Raw genomic sequence first — 26,373 nt, forward strand, 5'->3', positions numbered from 1 at the left:
CACCTGGTTAACCCCACAAAGCCATGCCCCTTCATTTACATATCACCCAGGGCTGCTCCTGTCCTGTGGTGGCAGGACTGAATCATCGCAACAGATAACAGAGCCAGCCAGCAACTGCTAAAATATTTACTATCTGGCCCTGGGATAAATACAAATACGAAGAATCAGGACCAAATCGAGATGGGTATGCTATGCCTCTGCACTGTTTGCATTTGAATAACCCACATGCACAGCTCTGTAAGTGGAAGAATAAGACTGATTTAAAATGACCTCTGGGGCCGGGCACGGTGGCTCAAGCCTGTAATCCCAGCACTTTGGGAGGCCGAGATGGGCGGATCGCGAGGTCAGGAGATCGAGACCATCCTGGCTAACACGGTGAAACCCCGTCTCTACTAAAAAATACAAAAAACTAGCCGGGCGAGGTGGCGGGCGCCTATAGTCCCAGCTACTTGGGAGGCTGAGGCAGGAGAATGGCATAAACCCGGGAGGCAGAGCTTGCAGTGAGCTGAGATCCGGCCACTGCACTCCAGCCTGGGCGACAGAGCGAGACTCCGTCTCAAAAAAAAAAAAAAAAAAAATGACCTCTAGGTCAGGTGCGGTGGCTCACTCCTGTAATCCCAGTACTTTGGGAGGCTGAGATGGGAGGATCACTTGAGCATAGGAGATCACGGCCAGCCTGGGCAACATAATAAGACTCCATCTCTACAAAAAATAAAAAAATTAGCTGGTTATGGTGGCATGCACCTGTAGTCCCAGCTACTCAGGAGGCTGAGGTGGGGGAATCATTTGAGCCCAGGAGGTTGAGGCTGCCGTGAGCTGTGATCATGCCACTGCACTACAGCCCGGATGACAGAGCAAGACCCTGTCTCAAAAAAAAAAAAAAAAAAAAAAGTATAAAAATAAAAAACTAAAAGGTTATCTGTAGCTTGGGCAACATGGCAAGGTCCTACCACTACAAAAATACAAAAATAAATAAAATTAGCCAGGCGTGGTAGTGTATGCCTGTAGTCCCAGCTACTCAGCAGGCTAAGATGAGAAGATCGCTTGAGCCCAGGAGGTCAAGGCTGCAGAGGAGCTAGGATTACGCCACTGCATTCCAGCCTGGGCAACAAAGTAAGATCCTTCTCAAGCAAAATAAAATACAATGGTATCTACATAAAGTTAATAATGTGAATAAGATGTTATATCGTTAACTCAGAAAAAAAAAGATATGAAAGGTCATAATCAGAATTATCACAAAAAACACTGTACATAGAGGAGAAAACAGGCAATAGCCAAAGTATTCACCGTGGTTGTCTCATATGGCTGGATCAGAGGTAATTTTTTTCCTTTTTCCACTTTTTCTTCTTTTCCTACATTTTATTTTTTATTTGTGTTTGTTTTTGTTTATTTATTTATGTATTGTACAGACGGGGTTTCACTCTGTCACTCAGGCTGGAGTGCAGTGGTGGATCATGGCTCACTGCAGCCTTAAACTCCCAGGCTCAAGTGATCCTCCTGCCTCAGCCTCCTGAGTAGCTAGGATTACAGGCACATGCCACCACACAGGCTAATTTTTTTTTTGAGACATTGTTTTGCTCTTGTTGCCCAGGCTGGAGTGCAGTGGCGTAATCTCGGTTCACTGCAGCCTCCACCTCCTGAGAGTTGCACTGCAGCAATTCTCCTGCCTCAGCCTCCTGAGTAGCTGGGATTACAGGCATCCACCACCATGCCTGGCTAATTTTTTGTATTTTTAGTAGAGATGGGGATTCACCATGTTGGCCAGGATGGTCTCAAACTCCTGACCTCAGGTGACCTACGCACCTCCACCTCCCAAAGTGCTGATAAGAGACGTGAGCCACCATGCTTGGCCCTGGCTAATTTTTTTATTTTTTATTTTCTGTAGAGGCAGGGTTTTGTCATGTTGCCCAGGCTGGTCTTGAACTCCTGGGCTCAAGCAATTCTGCCTTAGCCTTCGAAAGTTCTGGGATTATAGGCATGAGCCACTATGCCTAGCCTTTTCCTAAATTGTAATGTGTCCATATTATTCTTCCAATGGAAGGAAAAAGAAACTTAATTTTTAAAGACATCTCCCAGGAAGAGAAGAAGAAAAAACTCTCAAAGATGATCCATTACTTCTTTCGTTTGTTTTCCCTGCTCCCAATTATAGCTTTTAAAATTCTGGGATAAGGGCCAGGTGCAATGGCTCACGGCTGTAATCCCAGCACTTTGGGAGGCCGAGGCGGGCAGATCACTTGACGTCAGGAGTTTGAGACCAGCCTGGCCAACATAGTGAAATCCCGTTTCTACTAAAAATACAAAAATCAGCTGGGCGTGGTGGCACGTGCCTGTAGTCCCAGCTACTTGGGAGGCTGAAGCAGGAAAATTGCTTGAACCTGGGAGGCAGAGGTTGGTTGCAGTGAGCCGAGGTCGCACCACTGCACTCCAGCCTGGGCAAGAGTGAAACCCTGTCTCAAAAAATAAAAATAAAATAAAATTCTGGGATAAGGTCCTGCCCTCCCACAGCCTAACGCATGATCCCTCAAGTCCCATGCTCAGTAAGGGCACAAGCCCTTTTGGTCACAAGACAATATCCACCAAATATCGTCCACATATTTTATCCTTTGACTCAGTAGTCCATCCTGAAGAGTATTCAACAAACCAAAATCTCTTTCCAAAGATGTTGTTTACAATTAGCCTATAGTCCCAGCTACTCAGGAGGCTGAGGCAGGAGAATGGCGTGAACCCAGGAGGCGGAGCTTGCAGTGAGCCAAGATCGTGCCACTGCCCTCCAGCCTGGGCAATAGAGCAAGACTCCGTCTCAAAAAAAAAAAAAAAAAAAAGATCTTGTTTACTATGGCAACAGCTTTAAAGACAAAAGACCTGTAAACCACTTAGGCAGCCTTAGGATGGAGTGTGGTTTCAAGTATGATGGCACATTCTAGCCTGGGCAACATGGTGAAACCCCCATCTCTACAAAAAATACAAAAAAAAAAATTAGCTGGGTGTGATGGCATGTGCCTGTAGTCCTAGTTACTCAGGAGGCTGAGGCATGAGAATTGCTTGAGCCTGGGAGGCGGAGGTTGCAGTCAGCTGAGATCATGCCACTGCACTCCAGCCTGGGTGACAGAGCGAGACCATCTCAAAAACAAAAACAAAAAACACCATTATTGGCCGGGCGCGGTGGCTCACGCCTGTAATCTCAGCACTTTGGGAGGCCCAGGCGGGAGGATCGCCTGCGGTCGGGAGCTTGAGACCAGCCTGACCAACATGGAGAAACCCCGTTTCTACTAAAAATACAAAATTAGCCGGGCATGATGGCGCATGCCTGTAATCCCAGCTACTCAGGAGGTTGAGGTGGAAGAATCGCTTGAACCCAGGAGTTGGAGGTTGCGGTGAGCCGAGATTGCGCCATTGCACACCAGCTTGGACAATAAGAGCGAAACTCCGTCTCAAAAAAAACACACACACATACAAAAACCCCATTATTTATCTTTTAAAATTCTCATCTGAGGATCCCAAGTCTGAAAAGCAATGCATCTGTCCATCTGTCTGTCCGTCTGTCTGTCTCTCTCTCTCTCTGAGCACCAAGGTCTGAGGACTAGATGGAGGCTGTACCTGCTTGATGGTGCTGAGGTTGGCATTGCGGGACACAGGGAAGTTCAGGTAGACCCCTGTGGGCAGCAGGAAGTCAACCACGACGCTCTGATTCTCCTCCTTGGTCCAGAATTCCATGGGGCAGTCCACCCCAGGGGGCATCCTGCGTTGTTACTTCCCAGATGCCAGTGGTCCTAAAAATGAAGAAATGGCAAAATGAGCTACCTCAGCTGGGCTGGGTGAGGCCTTTGGAAGGGACTCTCTGGAAAACAGTGGGGTCCTTGGACGGCAGGAAGCTCAGCAGTGAGTTCCCGACCTGCGGGCACAAAAAGCTCGCCTCTCTCAGGGCCTCGTCCTGCCCAGGGTGGCTTGTGGCTCCTACCACTCCGGGCCATGGCCCCAGCTGCCTCTTCTCCCAGGCAGACACTGCATGTCCTCCCCACAGCAGCACTCACAGCAAACCATCTTTCCTCAGGAACATACACATCCACGAAACCCAGTCATGGCCACCAGCTGGCCCAGAAGGGAGACGGCAGGACAGCTGGTCAGGTACCCTGAGACCTGAGAGGCCGAAGGCTGCAGTTCTTAGAAATACATTTTTATTGATTGATTGATTGATTGATTGATTGATTGATTGAACTGGAGTCTTGCTCTGTCACCCAGGCTGTAGTGCAGTGGCTCATTGCAATCTCTGCCTCCTGGTTCCAGAGATTCTCCTGCCTCAGCCTCCCAGGTAGCTGGAATTACAGGCATATGTTACCACATCTGGGTAATTTTTATACTTTCGTAGAGACAAGGTTTCACCATGTCGGCCAGACTGGTCTTGAACTCCTGACTTCAAGAGATCTGCCTACCTCAGCCGCCCAAAGTTCTGGGATCACAGGCGTGAGCCACCATACCCAGCTGTGAAATAATTTTTTTTTTGAAACAGGATCTCAATTTGTTGTGCCAACTGGAGTACAGTGGTGCCATCATAGCTCACTGTAACAGAAATTCCTAGGTTCAAGCGATGTTCCCATCTCACCCTCCCAAGTAGCTGGGCCTACGGGTGCGCACCACTAAACCTGGCTAATTTTTAAATGTTTTGTAGAGACAGTCTCACTATATTGCCCAGGCTGGTCTTGAACTCCTGGGTTCAAGGGATCTTCTCACTCTGACCTTCCAAAGTACTGGGATTACAGGCATAAGCCACCACACCCAGCCTCTTTGAAACTTTCTGACCAGAAATCAAAAGGCTTAAAAATGGCTTTGGTCATCTAATAATTGGTTAAAATATTCCAATCAGGCTGGGCGCAGTGGCTCATGCCTGTAATCCCAGCACTTTGGGAGGCCCAGGCAGGCAGATCACCTAAGGTCATGAGTTCAAGACCAGCCTGACCAATATGATGAAACCCTGTCTCTACTAAAGATATAAACATTAGCCGGGCATGGTGGTGCATGCCTGTAATCCTAGCTACCCAGGAGGCTGACACAGGAGAATCGCTTGAACCCAGGAGTCGGAGGTTGCAGTGAGCCGAGATCATACCACTGCACTCCAGCCTAGGCAACAAGAGTGAAACTCTATCTCAAAAAAAAAAAAATATTTCATACCAAACCCTCCAGTCATACCCACCCCCAGTAACAAAATGTTACAAACACAAAGGACCTGGTGAACCCCCTCTTCCAGGTCCCCTTCTCCCTTCCCCACCTCTAGCCTACTCCACTGCAAGTTAGCAGTACCTGGAGTCTGATTATCATTTCCATACATGTTTTTCGTTTTGTTTTGTTGAAACAGTCTTGCTCTGTAGCCCAGACTGGAGTGCAGTGGCACAATCTCAGCTCTTGGGCTCAAGTGATTCTCCTGCCTCAGCCTCCCAAGTAGCTAGGATTACAGGCACCTGCCACCACGTCCAACTTTTTTTTTTTTTTTTGAGACAGAGTCTCGCTCTGTTGCCCAGGCTGGAGTGCAGTGGCGCGATCTCGGCTCACTGCAAGCTCTGTCTCCCAGGTTCACACCATTCTCCTGCCTCAGCCTCCCGAGTAGCTGGGACTACAGGCGCCCACCACCACGCCCGGCTAATGTTTTGTATTTTTAGTAGAGACGGGGTTTCACCGTGTTAGCCAGGATGGTCTTAATATCCTGACCTCATGATCCGCCCACCTTGGCCTCCCAAAGTGCTGGGATTACAGGCGTGAGCCACCACACCCGGCCCTTTTTTTTTTTTTTTTGAGATGGAGTCTCGCTCTGTCACCCAGGCTGGAGTGCAGTGGCACGGTCTCAGCTCACTGCAAGCTCTGCCTCCAGGGTTCACACCATTCTCCTGCCTCAGTCTCTCGAGTAGCTGGGACTACAGGCACCTGCCACCACACCGGGTAATTTTTTGATATTTTTACTAGAGATGGGGTTTCACTGTGTTAGCCAGGATGGTCTCGATCTCCTGACCTCATGATCCGCCTGCCTTGGCCTCCCAAAGTTCTGGGATTACAGGCGTGAGCCACCACACCCGGCCCTCACTGTGCTGTTCTTTAGATTTACCCAGGCAGACACACGTGGCTTTAGTTCATTTGTTTTATCTCTTTCACAATATTTCATTGTGTAAAGAAGCCACAATTAGAAGAGATCATGTCCTTTGCTAGAACATGGATGGAGCTGGAGGCCATTATCCTCAGCCAAGTAATGTAGTAACAGAAAACCAAACACCATATGTTCTCACCTATAAGTGGGAGCTAAATGATGAGAACACATGGACACACAGAGGGGAACAGCACACACTGGGGCCTGAGGGTGGAGGGTGGGAGTCGGGAGAGGATCAGGAAGAATAACTCACCGGTACTAGGCTTAATACCTGGGTGATGACATAATCTGTATGACACGTCCCCATGCCGCAGGTTTACCTATATAACAAACCTGCAAGGCACCCCTGGACTTAAAAGTTACATGAAAAAAAAGGAAAAATGTAACACTCACGAAAAAAAACACACACACACACACACACACAATTTATTTACCCTCTCTCTTGCTGATGAAGATGAAGGCTGGTTTCTACTCCTCTTGGTTACTTTTTTTTTTGAGACGGAGGCTTGCTCTGTCGCCCAGGCTGGAGTGCAGTGGCCGGATCTCAGCTCACTGCAAGCTCCGCCTCCCGGGTTCACGCCATTCTCCTGCCTCAGCCTCCGGAGTAGCTGGGACTACAGGCGCCCGCCACCTCGCCCGGCTAGTTTTTTGTATTTTTAGTAGAGATGGGGTTTCACCGTGTTAGCCAGGATGGTCTCGATCTCCTGACCTCGTGATCCGCCCGTCTCGGCCTCCCAAAGTGCTGGGATTACATACAGGCTTGAGCCACCGCACCCAGCCGACTCTTGGTTACTTTTAACGATGCTACCATGTATGTTCTTGAATACATTACCCTGTGTTCATCTGAGAGTGCTGAGTGTTGCCCAAGAAAAAGACAACGAGAACCACATATGTAATGTCCAGCTTACCAGAAGCCATTTTAAAAAGAGTGAAAAGGCTGGGCTCAAGGTGGCTCATGCCTGTCATCCCAGTGCTTTGGGAGGCCAAGGTAGGAGGATCACTTAAGGCCAGGAGTTAGAGACTAGCCTGGGCAACATAGTGAGAGTCCATCTCCACAAAAAAACAATTAAAAATTAGCCAAGCATGGTGGAGCGTGCCTGTAGTCCCAGCTACTTGGAAGCTGAGGTGGAAGGCTGACTTGAGCCTGGGAGTTTGAGATGCTACGATGGCTCACTGCACGCCAGCTTGGCAACACAGCAAGATCATGTCTCAAAAAAAAAAGAAAAAAAAAGAAAAGAAATTAAAAAAAAAAAAACCCAAAAAGAGTGAAAAGGCACAGATAAAATGAAGCTTCATTCTGTATTTTATTTAACCCAATATATCCAAAAGATAGTCATTTTAACACATAATCAATAGAGAAAATTACTAACGAGATATTTTGACATTTATTTTGGTATGGAGTCTTTGAAATCTGGTGTGCGTTTTAAATTTGGAGTGTAGTGCAATTTCATTTCTAGATTATCTATCATCAGAAATACTTGATCTGAGTGTAGATTTTATACAATCTACAGGTGAAAAGTAGGTTCACAGACCCAGGTTATTTTCTTTCTTTTTTTTTTCTTTTCTGTTGAGACAGGGTCTCACTCTGTTGCCCAGGCTGGAGTACAGTGGCCCAATCGTAGCTCACTGAACACTCCAACTCCTGGGCTCAAGCGATCCTCCAGCCTCAGCCTCCTGAGTAGATGGGACTACAAGCTTGTGCCACCATGCCCTGCTAAATTTTTTTTTTTTTTTGATACAGGGTCTTGCTATGTTGCCCAGGTTGGTCTCAAACTCCTGGGCTCAAGTGATCCTCCCACCTCGGCCTCTCTAAGTGCTGGCATTACAGGTGTGAGCTCCTAGCCAGATCCAGTTTGTTCTAAACACACTTAAGGCTGGGCGCAGTGGTTCATGCCTGTAATCCCAGCACTTTGGGAGGCCAAAGCAGGTGGATTGCTTGAGTTTGAGACCAGCCTGAGCAACATGGCAAAACTGTCTCTACCAAAAATAGAAAAAAAAAAAAATCCAATAAACGAACCATACAGCAATTTTAAATTAAATTAAATGTTTTAAAATTCCATTCCTCACACTACCCACATTTCAAGTCTCAAGAGTCACATGTGGCATCACCTATGACAGGTATAACCACATCATTAACTTTACTAAATATCACCGCATTGTCCCTAAGGCGGTGGTGCCTGTCAGCAATCCCAGAACCCTGGTATGGTGATCAATCTCTAGATCTTCGTCAATACTTGGTATTGTCAAATTTACTCCTTTTTGCCAACCTGATGCGAATGAAATTATCTCTTGTTTTAATTTGCATTTCCCTGATTTTCCATAAAACCTTGATTTTCTGCAAATAGCCTACTTACTATAACCTTGGCCCATTTTCCTGTGGGGTTACTTATTTTTTTTTAATGGTTTGTAGGATTTCTTTATATATTCTAGATTCCATTCCTTTGTTGACTGAATGAGTGGGAAATATTTTCTAATGAGTCACCTTTTTGCTTTGCTTATGGTGTGTTTTTGGTGAGTAGAAGGTTTTTTGTTGTTGCTGTTTTGTTTTGTTTTGTTTTAGGAGACAGAGTCTCACTCTGTCATCCAGGCTGGAGTGCAGTGGTGCGATCACAGCTCACTGCAGCCTCAACCTCCTGGGCTCAGGTGGTCCTCCCAACCTCAGGCTCCCAAGTAGCTGGGACTACAGGCATGTGCCACTACACCCCTTTTTTTTTTGTATTTTTAACAGAGACTTTTAAAAAATATATGTTTTTAGTAGGGACTAGTCCCAAATGAAGTGACCCACTGGCCTCAGTCTCCCAAAGTGCTGGCATTACAAGCATGAGCCATCACGCCCAGTCTGGTGAGTAGAAGTTTTTATTGTTGATGCAGTCAAATTATCAATCTTTGTCTTTATGATTTATGATTTTTATTCTTTAAGAAAAGACTTCTCTACTTAAAGATCACATTCTCTTGGATTTAAAAGACTTGTAAAAATAGTTGAAAAGAAATATTTGGTTTAAGGCAGGTGTTCTTTGGTGGCAGCACTGGCTGGGGCCAGGCCTCACCGTCAGCTGGACCCCAGCTGCCCTGAGGAGCGAGAGCTGCACATCTCTAGGCGCTGCCACTGCTGATCACCACTTCCTCTGATTGCAAAACCACATCCTACTTTGGGTTCCTCTTGCTGAGAATGGCCAGACCAAAGTCTTCCTTTTGTTTCAAAACTTGGGGGATCAGTTGGGTGTGGTGGCTCACGCCTGTAATCCCAGCACTTTGGGAGGCTGAGGCAGGTGGATCACTTTCAGCTCAGGCGTTGGTGACCAGCCTGCGAAACATGGCAAAACCCTGTCTCTACACAAAATATAAAAATTAGCCGGGCATGGTGGCTCACACCTGTAGTCCCAGCTACTAGGGAGGCTGAGGCTGGAGGATTGCTTGAGCCAGGGAAGTGGAGGTTGCAGTTAGCTGAGATCGTGCCACTGCACTCCAGCCTGGGCAACAGAGTGAACCCCTGTCTCAAAAACAAAACGAAACAAAAAAACGACTTGGGAGAGAGTCAGGAATCCTGGAGAATCCACTTACGATATGAAATGGGCTTTGACCATGCTTGGAAAGTCAGGGGCAGCTTTGGCCACTCAGTCTGGTGAGGCCCAAGATGAACACATGAGGCATGAGCTCCCAGGGACTCCAACCCACAGCCTGGGTTCCAGGAAAATACACCCCTCACTCTCCTGCCTCTTAGCACTCTGGAAATGAAGTCTTCAACTACACCTTACCTAAATGGGATACAGGGAAATACTTTCACAGAAAACCTCATTCCTAATAGAGAAAGTCTCAGACTGGTCTGCACAGGACATCAAATGCCAGGTCCTGTCACCACTGAGACAGGACAGGAGAAAGTGGAAGTGCCTTCCCTCTCTCTGGGCCAAGAACCTCTCTCTAGCACAGTGGCCAACCAGCCCTGACTCTTCCCTGAATGAAGCCCAGAACCATAGCTCTCCAGTATATATGGGACAGAGATGCCAGTGAGTACAGGGACTTCGGAAATGTCCCAAGAATGCAAACCAGAACAACCACTTTGGAAAACCGTTTGGCAGTATCTACTAAAGTTGAACATGCCTATGCCCTAGGACCCAGCAATTCCGCTCCTAAGTATACACTCCAGAGAAATGCAAATACATGTATATTTATCAAAAGGCACAGGCAAGAGTGTCTATGGCATCACTATTCATGATGGCTCCGAAGTGGAAACTTCCCAAATGCACATCAACAGAATGGGGAATGGCAAAATAATGTGTGGCACTCTCTCTGAGCAGAATGTTATATAGCAATGAGAATGAACAGTCTACGAGTCCACACAACAGTATCAATGACTCTCACACACATAAAGCTGGGCAAAAGAAGCTGCCCACAAAAAAAAAATATGTGCTCATGATTCCAGCTGTACAAAGAAACAAACAGAGGCAGAATTAATAAATCTATGGTGGCAAAAGAAGAAATAGGGGTTACCCCAGGTTTGGGGGAGAGTGACTAGAAGGGCGCATGGGAGGCTCCTGGGTGCTGGTAACTTTATGTTTTTTTTTTTTTTTTTAATCTGGGAGCTGGGGACTTTTCAAAAACTCAACACACTCAGTCCAAGTGGTTCTGATAAGCTGACTTCACTCCTAGCTACCTGGATAGCCTGAGACTCAGACACAGCCAATCAGGGGCCTGAGTTTGCCCGGGCCATGGGGATTGACTTGGAGGTGGGAAGGAGACTTAGGCCCAGTCAATCACTGCATGTTATCTCTCTGACTATAGGGTTCCATATGACTATCAAGTCAGTCCAATGGGTTTTGACATCTAGGCTTCTCTGGGACTTCTTCTTGGGGTAGCAGAAATGACGCACTGTCTACCTAGAGCTGCTAGCAACTGTTTGCTGTCTTTAGGAGCAGAACCTGAGAAGAGACCAACACAGAGGAAAGGGGGGCTAAAGCAGACAGTAAAAGCCTCGGTCCTGAGGACAAACTTTGGTTCCCTGGATCCAGCCATGCCTGAAGCTAGAGTCTATCCCTGGACTCTTCAGTCTCATCAGCCAATAAACCCCCTCTGCCTTTTTTCTTTTTTAACTTACAGCAGTTTGAGCTGAGTTTTCGGCCGCTTACAGCTAAAAACATCTATTTTCATTACTGCAGCTGCACTTCCATTTTTAGAAACTTCTAGTGTTCAAAAAGTTCTTTCCCTGACAGGGCACGGTGGCTCATGCCTGTAATCCCAGCACTTTGAGAGGCCGAGGCAGGTGGATCACTTGAAGTCAGGAGTTCGAGACCAGCCTGATCAACATGGTGAACTCCTGTCTCTACTAAAAATATAAAAATTAGCCGGGCGTGGTGGCACATTGTAATCCCAGCTACTCGGGAGGCTGAGGCAGGAAAATCGCTTGAACCTGGGAGGCGGAGTTTGCAGTGGGCCGAGATGGCGCCACTGCACTCCAGCCTGGACAGCAAAAGCGAAACTCTGTCTCGGGGGGAGGGGGGGGGGGGGAGTTCTTTCCTTGGAAGTGGACCTGCCTCTAAGAGTCAAACTCGGATCGATCTCTGTGCTGCCATCTAGAGGCACACAGAGGAGTCACAGGACCACTGGATGGCGGCCCCATCAGGCCCTAAGGCGTCTCTTCAGCCCAGGCATTCCCCAAACCACTCACTGTTCTCCCTATGATACAGTTTTTAGACCCTTTTGCCACAGTTTGGTACTCCAAGCTAACAAGATGTTCCAGGGCAGCACTTTGGGAGGCTGAGGCGGGTAGATCACCTGAGGTCAGGAGTTCGAGTCCAGCCTGGCCAACATGGTGAAACCCCATCTCTACTAAAAATACAAAAATTAGCCAGGCGTGGTGGCTCTCGCCTGTAATCCCAGCTACTTGGGAGGCTGAGGCAGGAGAGTCACTTGAACTCAGGAGGCAGAAGTCACAGTGAGCCAAGATCACACCACTGCACTTCAGCCTGGGAAACGGAGCGATACTCCATCTCCAAAAAAAAAAACCCAAAAAACAAAAACAAGATGCTACAGACAGGGCCTGGCAGGTCGAGCTGTAGAAGAATGTTCTGGGCACCGAGCTCCTATTTGCTTAGCCCAAAAGTATTTCATGCTCCCCCACTCTCACCCCAAGGCAGATTTTTGGTGGCCACATCACTGGCTGCCAGCCCTCCAGGGATTTTTCACAGTAAGCCAGGTTCTCCCTGCCTGTACAGGAACATGAATTTCCTGATCTAAATGAAGGAATTCACAATTATCCTTGGTAATTTCATCTTGTGAACATAATTGGCTCTCATATCTTATTGGATTTTTTTTTTTTTTTTTTTTTTTTAAGACAGAGTCTTGCTCTGTCGCCCAGGCTGGAGTGCAGTGGCGCGATCTCTGCTGGCTGCAACCCCCACCTCCCAGGTTCAAGCGATTCTCCTGCCTCAGCCTCCTGAGTAGCTGGGATTGCAGGGGCCTGCCACCACGCCTGGCTAAGTTTTTGTATTTTTAGTAGAGACAGTGTTTTGCCACATTAGCCAGGCTGGTCCTGAACCCCTGACCTCAGGTGATCTGCCCGCCTTGACCTCCCAAAGTGCCAGGATTACAGGCGTGAGCTTTCTTGTTAGCTTTGATTTTTGTTTTGTCTCTGTCACTCAGTCTGAGGTAGATTCATTTATCCCACCAGTATCTATAGAGCCTGATTAAGTGCCAGAAATTATACGAGGTGCTGGGGATCTCGTGGGAAAGGGACTCAAGTCTTCCAGAACTGGCCACTATAGCTGGAGCAGGGGGTGGTGGGCACGGAGGGGAGGGTGTGGCATGAGCAAGTCGAAGAGTTCAACTGGGCTGGGTTTTGCAGAGCCTTCAGAACAAGGACTGGCACCTACGGCAGCCCTGGAGGATTTTAGGTGAGGGAGTGTGGGATGTGATTTTCATCCACAACTATGCTGCTGGCTGCGGTGTGGAAGGACTTCGGAGAAGCAGGGATGAAGAGGAGTGGGGGGCAGGGGAAGAGACCGGTGCCACCAATGACAGTGGCTTGACCCAGAAGGAGACGGCACTGGAGAGCAACAGAATCCAGACATACTTAGATCAGAGGGACCCCTGGGGGACGGTGCAGGAGGAAGTGAGGACGACTGCCAGGTTTGGGCTTGGGAGATGGGAGTGGTGGTGGGAATTTACTGAGACGTGGAAGGAAGAGATTTCTGGTGGGATAAGAAAGCCGGAGCCGCATTTTAGACCAGATGAATCTCAGCTGCTTAATGAGCATCCATGTAAAGACTGCCAGGGGCAAACTCCCCAGTCGGAGGGCTGGGGACCGATCTGTGGAGTCAGCAGGCTACAGTCAGATGTGGAGCCGGGGGGCAGGTGAGATGGCCTAGACACAGAGAGGGAAGCTGGGGTGGCATCATCCAGTGATGGACTGTGGCCAGTCCCTCCTGACTCATCCAGAATCCTGAGGCATGACTTCTGTGTCCACATCTAAGTCATTCATAAAATATCCAAGGAAACAGGATAAGAACACAATTCCTTCCACCTTCCCACCTCCTGGCCAGCATGATCCACAGAAACAGCTGCGCAAAGCGGAGCCCTCCTGCACGCGGGGTTCTCTCCAGGACACCACGCCACCCTGACAATGTGTCCTGAAATGTTCCCCTTGGTCCTCTTTCTGGAGCCCAAGGTTGAAGAATGGGTTCCCAGCTGTGAGCATTGGAGGGATCTGACCTCAGCTACTCGGGAGGCTGAGCCACGAGAATCACTTGAACCGGGGAGGGGGAGGTTGCAATGAGCCAAAATCACGCCGCTGCACTCCAGCCTGGGCAACAGAGTGAGACTCTGTCTCAAACATAAATAAATAAATATTTTAAAATTAAATAAGTTAACAAGAAAACAAATAGATAAACAAGGTGTTTCAGGTAGTAAAAGCACCGGAATATAATAAAAAGCGGCTTGCAGGGAGCGTTTCCTTTGGATGGCGGGTCAGGGAAGGGTCCTCGGGTGAGATCGTTCTGAAGTTGAGGCTCAAGTGAGAGAAGGATCCAGCAAAGAGCCATGAAATAGGGTTCCGGGCAGTGGGGACAGAAAGTCCAAAGGCCTGAGCTGGGTGTGGTGGCTCACGCCTACAATCCCAGCACTTTAGGAGGCCGAGGCAGGCAAATCCCTTGAGGCCAGGAGTTCAAGACCCGCCTGGCCCATAAGGTGAAACCCTGTCTCTATTAAAAAACACAAGAAATTAGCCAGGCATGGTAGCACACACCTGTAATCCCAGCTGCTTGGGAGGCTGAGGCAGGAGAATCCTTGAGCCTTGGAGGCAGAGGTTGCAGTGAGCCAAGATTGCACCATTGCACTCCAGCCTGGGCAACAAGAGTGAGACTCCGTCTCAAAAAAAAAAAAAGAAAATACAACAAAGGCCCTGAGGCAGGAGGCAGGTGCCTGAAGTCAAGGGCCTGAAGTGGGGTGACTGGGAGAGACAGTGAGTCTGACCCTGCAGGGCCCTGTAGCCATGGTGAGAAGTCCAGGTTTGGTTATCACTGCAAGGAGAAATCATTGGAGGGTTTTAAGCAGAGGACTGAGGCAGCCTGATTTTATGCTTTACAAAGATGGCTTTGGCTGCTGTGGGAAAATGGAAGGGAGCGAGGCCAGAATGGAAGCAGGAAAGCAACGAGGAGACGTGTGCAGGACCCAGGCAAGAGCTGGCAGGGCTGGGTTGATGAGGGGACGTGCTGGGCTCACATGCCCCAAAATGCTCAAACTCATCCCAGCAGCCTACTCTTTTTTTGGCATGGGACGCAGAGAGGGTCTCGTTCTATCGCCCTGGCTGGAGTAGTGTCACCATCATAGCTCACTGTAGCCTTGACCTCCCCCAAGCTCAAGAGATCCTCCCGCCTCAGCCTCCCAAGTAGCTGGGAATACAGACATAAATCACTGTGCAGAGCTTTATTTATTTATTTATTTATTTTGTAGGGGCAGGGCCTCCCTATGTTGCCCAGGCTGGTCTCAAATTCCTGGGCTCTAGTGATCCTCCTGCGTCGGCCTCTGAAAGTGTTAGGATCACGAGCATGAGCCTGGCCTCCAAAATAAATATTTCTGACCTCTACTGCTGCCATCAGAAAAAAATAAGCCAACTACCCTGAAAAAAAAAATGTTATTCCCACCATCTCATCATCATCCTAGTTCACGGCCCACCAGGGAAGCCATAGGCCTGCACCCAGGTGGAGGCCTCAGATACTACACATCAAAATCAAGAGAAAGAAACATCCACAGTCTCAGACCTGGTAATTTTGGGAATTCGGGGATTATCCTAAAGAAGCAATTCAAAAGTCAAAAAAGCTCTATACACAAAGATATTCATTGTGCATTGTGGTATTATTTGTGAAAGTGATAAGGAAATGTCTAAATAAATGAATTAACTCCATGAAACTGAACACAGTCATCAAAATGACACCTGGGCAGACTACACAACACTGCAAATATTCCACACACTGAGTGCACAGACATGTATCATTGTAACATATGCTTGTCGATAAAGCATTTTAGAAAGCATAGAAAGGCCGGCCACGGTGGCTGACACCTGTAATCCCAGCACTTTGGGAGGCCGAGGCAGGTGGATCACCTGAGGTTGGGAGTTCGAGACCAGCCTGACCAACATAGCAAAACCCTATCTCTACTAAAAACACAAAATTAGTTGGGCGTGGTGGCGCATGCCTATAATCCCAGCTACTTGGGAGGGTGAGGCAGGAGAATCACTTGAACCTGGGAGGTGGAGGTTACAGTGAGCTGAGATCGTGCCATTGCACACCAGCCTGGGCTATAAGAGCGAAACTCCGTCTCAAAAAAAAAAAACAAAAAAGGCAACATAGAAAAAATGAAATGTTATGAATGAATATGGATGTCATAATAACTTTATTATTTTAATTTTATAGGAAGGTTATGCAAATACATGGTTTATTTCTTTTTTCTTCTTCTTATTTGAGACAAAGTCTGGCTCTGTTTCCCAGACTGGAGTGCAGTGGTGCAATCTCAGCTCACTCTGCCTTCCAGGCTCAAGCCATCCTCTCATTACAGCTCCCCAAATAGCTGTGACTACAGGTGCATCCCACTACACCCAGCTATTCCTTTGCATTTTTTGTAGAGACAGAGTTTCACCATGTTGCTCAGGCTGATCTCAAACTCCTGACCTCAAGTGCTCCACCCGTCTCAGTCTCCCAAAGTGCTAGGATTACAGGCATGAGCCACCACGCCCAGCACTTTGTTGCCTATGCTACAGTGCAGTGGCGTGATCATGGCTCACTGCAGCCTTCAACTCCTGAGCTCAAGTGATCCTCTCAGCTCAGCCTCCCCAGTAGCTGGGACTACAGGTGCATACCACCATGCCCAGCTAATTTAAATTTTTTTGTTGTTAAAAAAAAAAAATAAAATACACTTTTTGTTGTCTTAAGATGGGTTCTCACTATGTTGCCCAGGCTGTTCTCAAACTCCTGGGCTCAAGCAATCTTCCCAAGCTGGCCTCCCAAAGCCCTGGGATTACAGGCGTGAACCACCGTGCCTGGCCACAAGTACATGATTTTTTAAATTAATTAAAACTAAAACTCTTACAGTACAAAGTAGCAGTCCTCTGACCTCCACTTCCACATATATACCACACCCAATACATTTCAGTTGCTTAAGTATTTATCTCTATATTTCCATTTTTTATTTAAAATTTTTATGTTTTTATACCTCAGGCAAAATTAAAAAAAAAAATTACGAAAATAGAGACAAGGTCTTGCTATGTTGCCCTGTCTGGTCTTGAACTCCTGGGCTCAAGTGATCTTCCTGCCTTGGGTTCCAAAGTGTTGGGATTACAGGCGTGAGCCACCCCACCGTCAAATTTTAACTTCTTACCTTAGAAAATGAGTTTGTGGGCCAGGCGCTGTGGCTCACGCCTGTAATCCCAGCACTTTGGGAGGCCACGGTGGGTGGATCGCTTGAGCCCAGAAATTTGAGACCAGTCTGGGCAACATGGCGAAACCCTATCTCTACAAAAAAGATAAAAAATTAGCTGGGCATGGTGGCATACACATGTAATCCCAGCTAGTCAGGGGCTGAGGCAGGAGGACTGCTTGAGCCTAGGAGGTTGAGGCTGCAGTGAGTCGTGATCGCACCGCTGCACTCCAGTCTGGGTAACAAAGACCTTATCTCAAAAAAAAGAAGTCTTTAATGTACTTTTCAGTTGAATGACAATTTCCCTCAGAATTAATTAATTCTCAGAAATTTAAAAGCATTGACCCATTTTCTTGTAGTTTCTTTCCTTCTTTTTTTTTTTTTTTTTTTTTGAGACTGAGTCTCGCTTTATCACCCAAGCTGGAGAGTGCAGTGGCACACTCTTGGCTCACTGCAGCCTCCCCACCTCCTGGGTTCAAGTGATTCTACTGCCTCAGCCTCCCAAGTAGCTGGGATTACAGGCACATGCCACCACGCCCAGCTAATTTTTGTATTTTTAGTAGGGACGGGGTTTCACCACGTTGGCCAGGCTGGTCTCGAACTCCTGATCTAGTGGTCCACCCACCCCAGCCTCCCAAAGTGCTGGGATTACAGGCGTGAGCCACCACACCCAGCCTGTCTTGTAGTTTCTACTGCTGCTTTTGAAAAGTCCAAAGCTGGGCCAGGTGCGGTGGCTCACACCTGTAATCCCAGCACTTTGGGCGACTGATGTGGGCAGATCACAAAGTCAGAAGATCAAGACCATCCTGGCTAACATGGGGAAACCCCGTCTCTACTAAAAATACAAAAAATTAGCCGGGTGTAGTGGTGGGCACCTGTAGTCCCAGCTACTCGGGAGGCTGAGGCAGAATGGCATGAATCCGGGAGGCGGAGCGCTTGCAGTAAGCCGAGATGGCGCCACTGCATTCCAGCCTGGGTGACAGAGCAAGACTCCATCTCAAAAAAAAAAAAAAAAAAGTTCAGAGTCATCTCGTTCTCTGATCTGTATGTGGCCTTTTTTTGTCTGATGACATTTAGTAACTTCTCTCTTATCTCTGGAGTTTTGAAAGTTCGTGATGATGTCCCATAGTGTGGGCCTTTTATTATTCATGGTATTGGGTACTACTTTGAGACTGTTTAAAAGTAGAAATGCCGGCCGGGCGCGGTGGCTCACGCCTGTAATCCCAGCACTTTGGAAGGAGGAGACGGGCGGATCACGAGGTCAGGAGATCGAGACCATCCTGGCTAACACGGTGAAACCCCGTCTCTACTAAAAAATACAAAAAACTAGCCGGGCGAGGTGGAGGTGGCAGGCGCCTGTAGTCCCGGCTACTCGGGAGGCTGAGGCAGGAGAATGGCGTGAACCCGGGAGGCGGAGCTTGCAGTGAGCTGAGATCCGGCCACTGCACTCCAGCCTGGGAGACAGAGCAAGACTCCGTCTCAAAAAAAAAAAAAAAAAAAAAAAGTAGAAATGCCTTCAGTTCTAGAATGGTTTCCTATATACTTTTCCTTCCTCTGTTTCTCTTGCCTTTTTTTCTTGAGTTCCTATGTGGTGCATGTTGGGTCTCCTGGACCGAAGTCAATTTTTTCTATATTTTCTTTCCTATTTTCCATCTCTTAAGTCTTTGTGTTCTACTTTCTGGAAATTGGTTTTTCACTCTTCCAACTCTTCTGTTGAAATTTTCACTTCTGCTATTTTTACTTCTGCTATCTTAATACCTAAGAGCTTATTATTTTATGAATGTGCCATTTTTTCCCAAACAACCATGTTTGTGACTTCTCAAATTTTTTTTTTCTGTTCGTTTGGGTCTCTGTCTTTCACACTAGAAGTCTCTCTCTGTCTCTTTTTTTTTTTTTTATGCTTTTTTTTTGAGACAGGGTCTCACTCTGTCACCCAGGTTGGAGTGCAGTGATATGATCACGGCCCACTGCAGCCTCAACCTCTCAGGCTCAAGCAATCCTCCCACCTCAGCCTCCCAAGTAGCTGGGACCACAAGCATGTGTCACCATGCCTGGCTAGTTTTTTAGTTTATGTAGAGAGAGGATTTCTCTACATTGCCCAGGATGGTCTCAAACTCCTGGGCTTAAGCAAACCTCCTGCCTCAGCCTCCCGAAGTGCTGGGATTACAGGCATGAGCTACCACGTCTAGCCTGTAAATCTCATTCTATGTGGGATGGCCCTTGGCTGCCCATTCAAATCTAAGGGAAAGGCACTAACCCTGCTTGTACACAGGTAGTGCTAGTTGCTCAGTAGGCTTCAGTGTGAAGTGACAAAGCAATACGCTGGCTTTTCTTTATTTTTTGAGACGGAGTCTCACTCTGTCGCCCACGCTGGAGTGCAGTGGCGCCATCTTGGCTCACTGCAACCTCCGCCTCCCAGGTTCAAGCTATTCTCCTGCCTCAGCCTCCTAAGTAGCTGGGATTACAGGCGTGCACCACCACGCCCAGGTAATTTTTGTATTTTTAGTAGAGATGGGGTTTCACCATGTTGGCCAGGCTGGTCTCAAACTCCGGCCTCAAGTGATCCTCCCCCCTCGGCCTCCCAAAGCACTGGGATTACAGGTGTGAGCCACCGTGCCTAGCAACAAGCTGGCTTTTCAACAAGGCCCCCCTCAATGTCAATATGTGACAGTTATTTTTTTGTGAGATCAGTTTGCTCAGACAGAAGTTCTCCAAGGGCCTGCCCAGAGGCTGTATGGAAGCTGTGGTATCCGGGGAGCCACCCAGGAGATGGTCTCCCTGCTCGACACACAAACTCCTCTCCTGTCCTGGGCTGGGCCGACCTCTCTGAAACACTGCCAGCTGGAAACCTGCCACCTGCTGGGGTGGGGAAGGGAACCATCTGGTTATGTGGCCTGGGTGGGTGGTCTGTCACCCTACCATGCTCTATCAAGTAATCTTCCTGCTTCCAACCACCTTTCGAAGCACTCCATCCCCAAAGCCCCCATTCCTTTGCCTTTTCCACCTGCTTCCCCTATAGCCTAAGACGTTCGACATTCTCCACTCAGTTTCTCACTCGCCTATCGGTTTCTTGTCCTGCAAAGGTTTTGTTCATGTTTGTTCATACCACCCTCCTCAACCATTTACTTTTCTGTTTTTTTTTTTTTTTTTATTTACATTTTTTTGGCCGGGTGCAGTGGCTCACACCTGTAATCCCAGCACGTTGGGAGGCCAAGGTGGGCGGATCATGAGGTCAGGCGATCAAGACCATCCTGGCTAACACAGTGAAACCCCGTCTCTACTAAAAATACAAAAAAATTAGCCAGGCGAGGTGGCAGGCACCTGTAGTCCCAGCTACTCGGGAGGCTAAGGCAGGAGAATGGTGTAAACCCAGGAGGCGGAGCCTGCAGTGAGCCGAGATCACGCCACTGCACTCCAGCCTGGGCGACACAGCGAGACTCCGTCTCAAAAAAAAAAAAAAAAATTTACATTTTTTCTTATTCCTTTACTTCCATTTTAGTGGGATTTTGAAACAGAGCAGAGAAATACATATACATTCAATTGTTATGTTTATGTCAAAGTCTATAATAATACTTACTAATAAATAAAAATCAAGTTTTAAAAGGTACAGACACAGGTTGGGGCACAGTGGCTGACGCCTGTAATCCCAGCGCTTTGGGAGGCTGAGGCAGGTGGATCCCTTGAAGTCAGGAGTTCGAGACGAGCCTGGCCAACATGGCAAAACCATGTCTCTACTAAAAAAAAAAAAAATTAGCTGGGCACGGTGGCGCACACCTGTAGTCCCAGCTACTTGGGAGGCTGAGGCAGAAGAATTGCTTGAACTCGGGAGGCGCAGGGGGCAGTGAGCCAAGATTGCATCATTGCACTCCAGCCTGGGTGACAGAGCAAGACTCCATCTCACAAAAATGAAATAAAAAGATCATAATAAATAAAAGATACAGATAGAATTCTCTCTGAGGGTTTTGGGGGAGGATACTCCAACAAGGAAACAGTGGTTTTCTCTGGTGCAGGGTGGGGTGGCGGTAAGATTATAGACGAGTATGCTTGTGTTTTTTGGTATTTTCCAAACTTGACATTAATTTCATATTTTTATAAATAAAAAAGCATGAGGATTAAAAATATTATTAAAAGACATTTTCTGAGACAAAGATCAAGTCAGTATAAATAGATGTATGGAAGAAATTCTAATCCTCCAACAGGGGTCTACATGATCTATGGCTTCTGCTTATGTGCAGAGGAGCGCTGGGGTTCCAAAGAAGCACCGCAGGCCTTCAGAGGTAGGTGGGAGCGGCACAGGATGCTGAGCAGAAGGAGTTCTGGGCTAGTTTCTCTTATAGTGGCTCTCTGTTTTGATCTGGTTTATAGGTTAAAATTCTGCTTTATATTTTGATTTTATTTTATTATTTTTTTTTTTGAGATGGAGTCTCACTCTATCGCCCGGGCTGGAGTGCAGTGGTGCAGTCTCGGCTCACTGCAACCTCCGCCTCCTGGGTACAAGTGATTCTCCTGCCTCAGCATCCTGAGTAGCTGGGATTACAGGCGCCCAACACTACACCTAGCTAATTTTTTGTATTTTTAGTAGAAACGGGGTTTCACCATGTTGGCCAGGCTGGTCTCGAACTCCTGACCTCGTGATTCGCCCATCTTGGCCTCCCAAAGTGCTGGGATTACAGGTGTGAGCCACCGCACCCGGCCTATATTGTGATTTTTAAAAAGAGATCCACAATCATCAAACAAGTTTGGAAAGTACCAACGAAGATCTAGAGAAAATGAGGCTGAGGTTCAGGAAAAAGCCTAACCCCTGCCCCTTTCCATCCTGAAATGACAGTATTGGCTCCAGTGGAATTCTGGGTACACACAGAATACATTATGCACCGAAAGAGCTTGCAAGGGGACCGGCAGGTCTCACAGTCATGGAGCTCACAAGCCAGACCCAGCTATCCCAGGCTCCCAGATGGGTGTATGTACCCAACGTCCGGCCAATGTCGGTCTCTGGCCTCAGTGTCCCCATTTGCACCATGAAAGGACTGCATTCATCTTCTAAGCTAATGTCCCAGAAACTCCAGAGCATCCTCTTACTGAGACAGTGACTGCCAGCTCTCTGGAGACACAGAATAGTCCCACCTAGGGACTCCTTGAGAAGCAATACAGAATTATAAAACTCCAATCCACTTCCTCCAGAAAACTTTTAATATTTCTCTCCCCAGTCTGGCCAGCCCAACGTTACCATGGCCAGAGTGAGTCAAATACCAAATGCTGCAGCTTAATAACGGGCTCCAGGACTCCTCAAAGCAAAGCCATTCCTTCTTTTCCCAGGCAGCAGTATCTCTCTCCTGGGACTGGCTGAGGTCTAGTTCACTTCCCCGTTCATTCGCTCCTAGCACCAATCTGGGTCACTCCCTTCCTTTGGGCATGCTAGTCCTACAGAGAAGTCTTCCTTTGGCTGGAGAGTCGGGGAGGATGGGTTTTGTTCACATTCTTAACCTATCTACAAAATAACGTCTCCTTTCCCTTCCCCCACGCACTTGGCCCATTCCCCCAACCTACCTCTCTGGAATAGTCCAAGAAAGACCAACAAAGCCCCCTCCGCCTGGCAGATTAAAGATGCTTTAGAATCAGTGAGTGTCATCCCGCCCTGGCCCGACTCCTTATCTGTTGGAAAAAAAAGAAAAGAAAGAAAACTATTTTAACAAGAGAGAATTTCAGAAACCTGTGCATTCTCTTATAGGACGTTAGCTCAAAATCAACTGCCTCATCTCCGTCTCTCCTTTTTGCAAACCAATCACATTCCACTTGATCGACCTTTCTTGCCATCTGCGTCAATGCCACCCCCAGCTCCCTTTGGTGGTACTGAAACCAACCACAGGAGCATTTCCAGTGCCTGGAGCAGGAATGTGCACTCAGATGACTCAGATCGTTTTTAGAGCTGTTTGTTGGTTTTGTTTGGTTTTTGAAAGCAAAGTAATTGATCTGAGCCAAGCCTGGGTTCGAGTTCCATTCGATGGGTGCAAAAAGCAGGTTGGTGAACTTGAAATCTTTATTCCCCATGTGGATCTGTTTTCAAGGCCCAGGTCTAAAGGAAAATCCATCCCCTATTGGGCTGGAGATAAAAAGGAAGAGTGTGAGGGGAGAGGCCGCCCACTCCTTGCATCTGTGGTGCTTCTTCCCCCACCTCAGCCGCTCCGGGAAATAACAGAACCCCAAAGAGGGAAAAAAAGACACAAGAGCACCAGCCCAGTCTAAAGACCCAACCCCTTCTCCCAACCCCAGGCCCTGGGCATAGCTACCTCCACAGCTGGGAGACTTCAGCCCAGAGCCCACTAGGTGGGCTTAGGTTTAGCACAAAACCAAAACCACCGGCTTCTCCAAGAGTCAAACAGCAGAGCCCTAGGAACCCGCTGGAAAAGGCAGTTGCAGGAACACATTTCCCAAGGACCAAGCTGGAGTCCTCCCTGCGGCCTCCATCCCTGTAAAGATACTCCAGGGACACTGCTGCGGGAGCCCAGGCATGTGGGCTCGGATGCTCCCTTCCCTCAACATCCAGGAGAGAGTGGCAAGCACTTCGCAAGGCACTGCCACCAAACAGGAGGTCAGCACCAAAGGCTAAGGAAGAAATCCCTTCCATTGCTGACCAATTAAGAGACTGGCTAACACCCATTACCACGACAAATTATAGCAGCTCTGGCACAGGGTAATGAGACACGATCATAAGGAAAGCCTTTTCAAAACAGGAAAGACAAAGCAGAGGGAGCCGAGAAGGAAGAGAAGGAGAGAATTCGTCCTCAGGAATTCGGGTCAGGAAATAAGGAGCCAGGACAAAATCCACAAGAGGGCGGCCAGGGAGAAAGCGCTCCCCTGGGGAGGAAGCCGCAGGACCTCAGGATCCGGGTCTGCCACCCTCTAGCCCCTCTCCGGGTTCAAGGGCACAGCTCAGGAGGGACAGAGCGCAGGAGGCTTGGTCCCGAATCGGGGGCAGGGGGAGGGGAGGACGCGCACAGCCACTGCTGGGTCCCCGACAAGTAAACAGCCTGCCCCGAACAGGCGAGTCCTCGTGCGAAGCCCGCTGGAGGCCCCACGGATCCCATCAAGGGCAGCAGCCAAGAAACCTGGGATTCCCGACCCCCGGGGGGCACAAAAGGAAGCAACCAGATTAGGAGAGGAGAGCGTCGCGCGGCCCACAGCTGAGAATCCCACCGCGAGCGCAACCCCCTGCCTCGGCCCCCCCAGCCCCCACGGCCCCGGACCCCTGATCGCCTCCACCGACCCTGCCCACCCTGCCCCAGGCGGACAAAGCCCGGGGCTGGGCGGGGTGGGACGCCCGGCGTGGCTGAAGGCGGGGCACGGGGACCCCGCAGACGCCCGCACAGGTGGGCTCCGTACCGGGTGTCGGTGCCGGGGGCGGGGCCCGATCTCCCTGGAGACAGTTGCCCAGGGGACACAGCGGGCGGGTCCCGGAGTGACGGGAGGACGCCAGCCTCCGGGCAGAGGCGCAGGGCCGGCGGGGGCCGGAGGGCAGGCCCGCCGCGCGAGGTGCAGGCGAGCGGGGCTCGGCAGAGGGGCGCGGCCCGGGGCGGGGCCGGGACTACGGGCAGGCGGGGCGGGACGCCGGCTGGGGGCGGGGCATCTCCGGGGCTGGGGCGGGGCCGGGGCCGGCCGCGGCGCGGGCACCGTCGGCAAATTCTCACACCCCCGGCCGGGAGAAGCGCCGGAGCGCACACGGGAGGCGGAGAGCGGAGTGGACGCTGCAAATCCTCCCCGACCCCCGCTGTTCTCGCCCGGAGGCCCACGACGCTCCCAGGCGGGGCCCTTGGGGTTCGCGCCCTGATCCCCAGAGCAGCCGCGGGACCCCGACGGCGCGCTCACGCTGGCTCTGGCCTAGGTCTCGCCTTACAACCAATAAATAGAAAGCGCCACCTGCAAAGCAAGGGAGGGCTGGTCGTCCACCAAACTGCTTTCCGCTCCCCGCTTTGCAAGGCATCCGCAGAAAGGGCGGGGTACTGGACCCAGGTCACAGAACTGGAGCCAGGCTCACCCGAGTAATTGGCCAGCCCGGGCTCTGGGCTCAAATCCAGCCTGATGGCTGTTCCCCAGCTGATGGGCCTTTCCATCGGGCGTTCCCTTATATATGAGATTTAGAAAATAAATGAGTGTACCCAGGACTTTCACTAATGCATCTACCCATTACAACAGGCGGTGTGCGTGCAGTAACAACGCTGAGACAATCCTTGCCCCGCACTTAAAAAAAACCTCTGGGCGCTCCAGTGTTTTTGTTTTTGAGACAGGGTCTTGCTCTGTTGCCCTGGCTGTGGTGCAGTGGTGCGATCATAGCTCACTAGTCTCTACCTCTCTGACTCAATCGATCCTCCCACCTCAGCCTCCCGTGTAGCTGGGGCCACAAGTGCGCACCACCTCACCCAGCTAATTTTTAAAATTTTTTTGTAGATGTGGGGGTCTAACCATGTTGCCTACGCTGGTCTCGAACTCCTGGGCTCAAGCCATCCTACCGCGACAGCCTCCCAAAGTGCTCGACCAGGCGCTCCAGTTTTTATCCAGGCATCTACACTGTAAGGTAGATGTTGTTCTCCCTTGGTTGTGAGTGGGGAAGCAGAAGCTCAGCAGGCAGGGACTCTTACCCTCATGCACTCACACAGACACAGTCTGCACAGCCTCTTGGGCCAAGCTAGCCCTGGCACCAGTTTGGTTTGGTGCTGAACCTATACCCTTCTTGCTCTGCAAGGGCCCATCTCCCCTTAGAATATTCTTTTGGGTCCACAGCCCAAGACTTAAACCTTTGCCACGGGGAACGCAGAGGAGGAAGCGGAGTGCGAGCACCAGAATCAACCCTGGCATGTCTCGAGGAGTGGGAGAAAGTGGTTTGAAGAACACTCCTTGGTGGTCCTAATTGCTGCACGTGAGGTCAAGGCAGGGCCCGCCCATCCCAGGCAGATGAGCCCCAGGAGTCTTCCTCGTGCCTGCGAAGACGGCAAGGAGAAAACACGGCCGGCCGGAAGCCCCCCGAGAATCTCGAAGCAGCCTGGAATGAAAGGACCAGGCGGCCGGGACCCGGAACTCCCCAGTCAGGGCGCGCGCAGCCCAGGCCTGACGCTTCCCTCTGCCCTCGGGGCCTCTGCGTCCTCCCAGCACCCGGCAGCCCTGCCAGGGGGCCCGGATGCCCAGAGCACCCCAAGGAGGAGAGAGAAGAGGGGGGGCCAGGGTGGGAGGGGTCACCCCTCTTCCCTGGCCGTCCCTAGAAGTCACACACATTCAGTCAAAAAGACAAGCTTGCATGCAGATGCTCACACACAGACACAGGCGCAATCATGTAAACGGACACACAGAGA

General features: G+C 49.4%; 1 protein-coding gene across 11 annotated transcripts in view; it reads right to left on the minus strand.

Moving 5' to 3' along the window:
* PIK3CD (phosphatidylinositol-4,5-bisphosphate 3-kinase catalytic subunit delta) overlaps positions 1–26,373 on the minus strand; it is a 98,099-nt gene that overhangs the window by 14,560 nt on the left and 57,166 nt on the right. For 5 of the 11 annotated variants that reach the window (XM_007980634.3, XM_007980631.3, XM_007980630.3 and 2 more), the window contains exons 1-3: positions 24,413–24,595; positions 22,580–22,684; positions 3,598–3,770 (exon numbers count right to left, since the gene is read on the minus strand). In XM_007980634.3, coding sequence (XP_007978825.1) covers positions 3,598–3,738 — 141 coding nt within the window. In that variant the 5' untranslated portion in view covers positions 3,739–3,770; positions 22,580–22,684; positions 24,413–24,595. Of the gene's footprint in view, positions 1–3,597; positions 3,771–22,579; positions 22,685–24,412; positions 24,596–26,373 lie in introns of those variants that run through there. The other 6 variants (XM_073007854.1, XM_073007853.1, XM_007980627.3 and 3 more) reach the window with 2 other exon arrangements.

The sequence above is a fragment of the Chlorocebus sabaeus genome, chromosome 20 (assembly GCF_047675955.1).
Source record: "Chlorocebus sabaeus isolate Y175 chromosome 20, mChlSab1.0.hap1, whole genome shotgun sequence".
Taxonomy (NCBI): domain Eukaryota; kingdom Metazoa; phylum Chordata; class Mammalia; order Primates; family Cercopithecidae; genus Chlorocebus; species Chlorocebus sabaeus.